General features: G+C 42.8%; 1 protein-coding gene across 6 annotated transcripts in view; it reads left to right on the top strand.

Moving 5' to 3' along the window:
- The first annotated feature begins 37 nt into the window (after window positions 1-37).
- The window catches only part of usp15 (ubiquitin specific peptidase 15), a 37,788-nt gene continuing 31,135 nt past the window's right edge, over window positions 38-6,690 (top strand). For 4 of the 6 annotated variants that reach the window (XM_031797647.1, XM_031797645.1, XM_031797646.1 and 1 more), the window contains exons 1-5: window positions 38-166; window positions 1,023-1,153; window positions 1,755-1,885; window positions 4,109-4,235; window positions 4,827-4,972. In XM_031797647.1, coding sequence (XP_031653507.1) covers window positions 78-166; window positions 1,023-1,153; window positions 1,755-1,885; window positions 4,109-4,235; window positions 4,827-4,972 — 624 coding nt within the window. In that variant the 5' untranslated portion in view covers window positions 38-77. Of the gene's footprint in view, window positions 167-1,022; window positions 1,154-1,754; window positions 1,886-2,928; window positions 3,019-4,108; window positions 4,236-4,826; window positions 4,973-5,111; window positions 5,224-6,690 lie in introns of those variants that run through there. The other 2 variants (XM_031797648.1, XM_020452167.2) reach the window with 2 other exon arrangements.

Below are 6,690 nucleotides of genomic sequence, written 5' to 3'. Positions count from 1 at the left end.
GGCTGAAAAGGGCTGTTTTTACGCCCGTGTGAGACGCTTCTCTATCCCATCATGCAGCGGGTGATGTCCAAGGAAAGATGGCGGAAGGAGGAGCGGCTGATCTGGATACCCAGAGAGGAGAAGTCGCAGCACTGCTGAAAACACAGCTACGAAAGGGAGATACTTGGTAAGAGTTTGCTGGTAACTTTTTAAAGGTCTTAGGAAGGTGCTGGCTGACCTTACCGTGGCTGTCAAAGTGCTAAAGCAGCGGAGAGCGGGTGTGACAGGCCGTGTTGACAGTTACCTTGCCAGTTAACGTTAGCTGTCAGCTTCTGTCAGCTAAAGCTAGCCAGCGGCAAATAACTGACCAAGTTATTTGCCAACATGGGAATGTCTAGACACATAGGTACGTTACCAACGTAGCTAGTAAAATACATTTATTTTCCCAATGATTTCAGTTTCATGATCTTGCGATTCAAAGCTGGCTAGCTTGATTTCAAGTGGTTTGCCCGTGACGTGAGCTCATCTGGCAAGTCAGGGAGGAGTCATGAAAAGCAACTGTCAAAATGACTTGGCTTGCCAACTAACACACTCTCAAACGTGCCAGTATCAAACAGTTAGCTGCTGACAATTTATGTTTAGTGACAATCAAGTGTCCAAACTAGCTAACGTTTGTCTCGCGCACACTGTTAGCAAGCATCCGTTTCATGGTAATTGTAACATTCTTTACATTGTTTAACGTTACTCCAAATGAATGTCAATGAAAGTTATTTTTTAAACTAAAAACAGATCAGCTGCTGGTCATTCTGAAATGACCCCTTTGTCTCGAGTTCTCTCTAATTAACAAAGATCAACTGAATGAGAAACAGAGATTTTTGTAACTGGAGGTCCTTCTCTCAGCTATGCTGGTTAGTGGGTACCCTGCCTGTACTTTTTTAAATAAAAAAATATTTACTTATCAGATACCATCTGCTACCCCAAACTCATTAGATCTAATCTAGCATCATCTCAAATCTAAATCATCGGTGCTCTTTCTACATTAGGTACCTAGTGGACAGCCACTGGTTCAAACAGTGGAAGAAATATGTGGGCTTTGACAGCTGGGACAAATATCAGATGGGAGACCAGAATGTCTACCCTGGACCAGTGGACAACTCGGGGCTCCTTACAAGTGGTAAGATGCACCACACTCAGACCTCCTTGATGCAATATTTATTGTCTATCTCTGGAGAGATTAGTGGAAAAGGTGACTTCATGACATAATCTTTTTACTCATCCCCAGTGTGTCCAGATGAACCCACCACTGTTTTGCGCAGTACAGGATGTTTAGAGTGATCAACATGATGTATCTTACCTAATATATCAAACTAAAGGCTGTTATACATGCAATTTCTGTAGGCTGACAGAAAAAGTAGGTATATAATATACTCTAAACGTCAATGAAAATGTTCAAGGGTAGCCTTTCTCTGGTCTATAGAAAGCTATCTGTTGCTTTGTTTTATTGTATTTGAAACTGCCATTATGAGTAGGCTACCACCATTGAAGCTGTCCCAATTGAACAACCCCATTATAACCCTAGGCATACATCGTCCTAAAATGTTTCCCTTTAATAATCCCTCTTTCGCCACAACCTGGGTCATATTCATTATAACAAACAGACAAACAAAAATGTATGCTTGTTATTGGCCAGGTTCAGGTAGTCCTTCCGTGTCAGTCCATTTTCTATTGTTTGTTGCCTAATGAACATGACCCGGTTGTCTCACTCTCTCGAGTAGATGGGGATGTTCTGGCCATCAAGGAGCACCTCATTGATGAGCTGGACTACATCCTGATCCCAACAGAAGGCTGGAATAAGCTAGTGAGCTGGTATCCACTGATGGAGGGACAAGAGCCTATCTCACGCAAGGTAAGGATGAGTGACATTAGTGGCTAATTATGGCTGGTGTGGTCCAATATCGTTGTTTTTAAGTGGTCAAATAAACAAAGTAATGTAGACTTACTGTATGGGTATAAGAGCTGATTGGGTACAGTGTACGTAGCACCAGTGCCTCAGCGGTAGTCAGATGAACGAGAAGCTCAGTCAGAGCACAAGGCTCAGGTACTTTATGTGAAGTGGTGAATAGTATGAGATAAGATAATATGGTCAGTGCACAATTACATTTCAATGGTCGCCGTTTGGCCTGTTTGTCGATAACCTACTTGTAGCCGAAGAGGTTATTGTGGTGTGAGGAGTAATTGAGAAGTTTCCATTTGTGTCAATCTCACATGTGTTCTATAGGGTTGGATTGATCAATATACTTCAGGTCAGATTGGGATGATTGTGAAAAAGGATACCAGGATAACTTTGATTTCTAGATCGATATTAAGTCCCTCCCAGCTAGTAACTGAATCTCAAGCTTAAGTTATCTCAATGTTTTGCCTCTCACCGTCTTCTTCAAGAGAAACGCAGCTGGGCTGTTTTTGATACAATTTAGCTACCGGTATTCCAAATGTGCTAGCTATTATTTGTAATACATGGACCGAAACTAACATTCTGTATAAGGACTTGCTTAGTTTTTAAACCTAAAGTGGTACCGAGTACAGATGCATACCGATTCAATGTTGTCCACAGAAGATCAGATTTTCTAAAGTGGAAGTAGGCTACATTGATATTATTGAGTTGCTTTTTTATTCAGTGTGCTTTTGGTTTAACTCTGACAACTGACTACAATATAAGCCAGTAACTCACATAAGGATTGTGTTCCTGGAAACACCAACGGGGTTATGATAACGTAGGGTTATTTCTAACGGCTAGCTGCCAGCTGGGCCTACAGTACTTCCGTGAGCCCAGACATGGCTTTCTGCATTTTCAAATCTAGCCAGTCATGGCATCATGGCTGCTGCAGTGCTTTATTTTTCTCTCCCCATTGATCCTCCCCTTTTTGCCATGTATGTTGCGGGGGGTATCGAGTGGCCCTGGCCGTTTCTATTTTCAGAGAGTGCTCTGGATGACTGAAACACCGCAACATGGAGCGAGCTTCGAGACACAACATGCAGGAGGTTTTCTTTCTCACTTTTGGGGGTTCTTTTACCGTGTTGTCAGACTGTTGGAATTGATTTTCCGGGTTCTCCTATTGCGATTCCACTCAGCTTCAACGTAGAGAACCTATCACCTGGGGAGTGATTCTAGAGTGTCCTTGTTTTTCCAAATAGCGGAATGCTGCCTGAGGTCAAACAGAGAGAGCGGCAGAGGCTTTTTAAGAGTGAAGGAAGAGCGAACAAGGGAGAGAGCCTAAGCAGAAAGCGAGAGGGCGTGGGTGGATCGGAGTTGGTTCTTAGCATAGCTGTTTTCGAAATTGGCTGTTCTGTCAGTTTGTTACTGTGGGACTTAACCTGCCTTTTATCTCTGTTAGCATGCCATTGCCGGGCATTCATTTTATAAGAAGGGCGGTGGGTGATGTCTGGTGGGTGAATCTGATCCATGCCTACAGCTGATCTCATTGCCTGGGGTTAGGGCGGGTCTGTACCCTACGGTGTGGGGCCAGCCACCAGCGGAGGGGCTGTGTGAAATGAATAGGAATGGACCCTTCAGCTATGTCTACACTCTGGTGCTATATTAAGATTCTCCGTCATACGCTCCTATCAACGGAGTTAGAAAGTATAGCCTATAATTTATACACTTACAATGCTTTCAGTGTGTAGATAGTCCTATTAACTGGGTAGCCAAATTCTTAATTTGTTTCTACTGCCATATGCTGTGTTCTTTATTTCTTGTTTCCTTGGTGAAGTTGGTGATTGCTTCTCTGTTCAATGTTGAAGAGTTTTAGCAAGTTCCAACTTGTACTCAATCAGCAATGCAAATCTTGCCCATATCGGAGCAATGTCATGATGAGTTTAATTAGCAACAAATATTTGTTTCCTTCATATGCCATCATGTACAACAAATGATTAGATCAAAATTCACAATGTAATGAGTTTAATTGCCAAAATTGTAACCGAGTGATTACTATTTTCTTCTCATGCCATCTGTCATGTAAGAGAACTTTAACATTGTCAAGTGTTTAATTTGAAAAACAATCATATTTGTTAATGAGCTTTCTTTTGCCATCTGTCATTATGTAAGACACACTCTATTGACATATTTCGACAGGTGGTAGAACAGGGTATGTTTGTGAAGCACTGCAAGGTGGAGGTGTACCTCACAGAACTGAAGCTGTGTGAAGACCGCAACATGGACAACGTGGTCACCAGACGCTTCAGCAAAGCGGACACGATAGGTAGGCAGACACTTATTCTCCCTAACAGATTGAATGGAGCAGATAGTATCTTTATTTAGAAGAAACTCTAGTCTCTTTTCCTCATGGATTATTTCCACATGTTTTCTACCCCGTTTTTATTTTTACCTTTATTTAACTAGCCAAGTCAGTTAAAAGCAAATTCTTATTTACAATGACGGCCAAACCCGGATGACGCTGGGCCAATTGTGCGCCGCCATATGGGACTCCCAATCACGGCCGGTTGTAATACAGCCTGGAATCGAACCAGGGACTGTAGTGATGCCTCAAGCACTGAAATGCTTATAATAATAGTATTATAAGTATTAGCCTACACTTTTATCTACAGTGACTTATAGTCATGCGTGTACGTATGGGTAGTCCTGGGAATCAAACCCATGCACTACCAAGCGCCATACTCTACCAACTGAGCTATAGAGTACCATTATATTGGTGTAAACCTAGTAAGCATTGATATGACCATTATTTTCATTGTACAATTTTTTCAATCGGTCACCTACATGTTTTGTATACTCAATGTATATGGCATGTTGCTTATTTGTTACCTTTGTTCTATAACCTCCTGTCATGCAGACACCATTGAGAAGGAGATGCGTAAACTGTTCAGTATCCCAGACGAGAAAGAGACCAGGTTGTGGAATAAGTACATGAGCAACACGTTTGAGCCTCTGAACAAACCGGACAGCACTATACAGGACGCAGGACTCTACCAAGGACAGGTATGAAATAACCCTTGGATATCAGGCTATTTATACATTGTCTCTACTTCCTGTCCTGTCATCGCACCAGTTATATAGGATCTAGATTATTCCACACCATGCAAACTGACAAGGAAATTCTCTATGCTCTTGTTACTAGGAATGGCGCTGGAGGGGATGACTGCCGTTTTACAGGCTCCGAACCAATTGTGCTATTTTGTGGGGGGGTTTTCTCATGTAGATGCTACTGTCTCTTATGACCAAAAAGAGCTTCTGGATATCAGAACAGCGAATACTCACCTCGAACTGGACAAAGATTTTTTCTTTAGTGAGGATATCATTTTTCTCTCAGACAAGGCTGAAATCCCTGTCATTTGCCTGAAGAAAAGGAAATACAGGTGAAGGAGATCAGGGTGCCTTGTGAAAATTTAGTCGGCGAGTAGGTAACCTGCCTCTACCATCCGTTCTATTAGCCAACATGCCATCACTGTAGAATAAACTGGATAAATTCCGTTCGAGACTATCCTACCGACACGACATTAAAAACGAATATCTTATGTTTAACTGAGACGTGGCTGAACGATGACACAGATAATATACAATTGTCAGGGTTTTCCATGCATTGGCAGGACAGAACAGCTTGCAAGCAAAAATTAAAGCAAGAAGTACCAGTGACTCGCTCAATACGGAAGTGGTCAAATGACACGGTTGCCACGCTTCACGACTGTTTTGCTAGCACAGACTGGAATATGTTCTGGGATTCATCCAATGGCATTGAGGAGTATACCACCTCAGTCACCAGCTTCATCAATAAGTGCATCAACTTAGTCCCGACGTGCGTACATATTGCAACCAGAAGCCATGGATTACAGGCAACATCCTCACCGAGCTAAAGAATAGGTCTGCCTAAATCAAGGAGCTGGATACCAGACTTCCTGACGGGCTGCTCCCAGGTGGTAAGGGTAGGCAACAACACATCTGCCACGCTGATCCTCAACACGGGGTCCCTCAGGGATGTGTGCTTTGTTCCTTCCTGTACTCCCTGTTTACCCACGACTGCCTGGCCAAGCACGACTCCAACACCATTACGTTTGTTGACGACACAACAGTGAGACAGCCTGTATAAGCGTCTGGATTAGTGTCCTACTCCTTGAAAGCGGCAGTTCTAGAGTTTAGCTCTATGCAGTTGTTGCTTCTAATCCATAGCTTCTGGTTGGGATATGTACGTACAGTCACTGGGGACAACGTCTTTGATGCACTTATTGATGAAGCCGGTGACTGAGTTGGTATAGTTCTCAATGCCATTGGATGAATCCCGGAACATATTCCAGTCTGTGAGAGCAAAACAGTCCAGTAGCATAGACGCCACTTCCGTATTGAGCGAGTCACTGGTACTTCCTGCTTTAGTTTTTGATTGTCAGAAGGATAGTATTATGGTCAGATTTGCCAAATGGATGGTGGAGTGGTTTGTATGCATCTGTGTGTGGATTAAAGGTGGTCTGGATGAGCATTTTATTGTTTGGCCTTATAGAGTTGGTTGAGTGCGGTCTTAGTTTAACCATTGGTTTATGGTGGTAAATAGACAGCTAGGAATAATATAGTTGAAATCTCTCTTGATAGATGGTGTTGTCTACAGCTTATCATAGGGTACTCTACCTCCGGTGAGCAATACCTTGAGACTACTTTATATTAGACATCGCACACTAGCTGTTATTGACAAATGGACACACCCCCACCCC

The sequence above is a fragment of the Oncorhynchus kisutch genome, linkage group LG19 (assembly GCF_002021735.2).
Source record: "Oncorhynchus kisutch isolate 150728-3 linkage group LG19, Okis_V2, whole genome shotgun sequence".
Lineage (NCBI taxonomy): Eukaryota > Metazoa > Chordata > Actinopteri > Salmoniformes > Salmonidae > Oncorhynchus > Oncorhynchus kisutch.
This window is presented reverse-complemented; position numbering and strand designations above follow the sequence as displayed.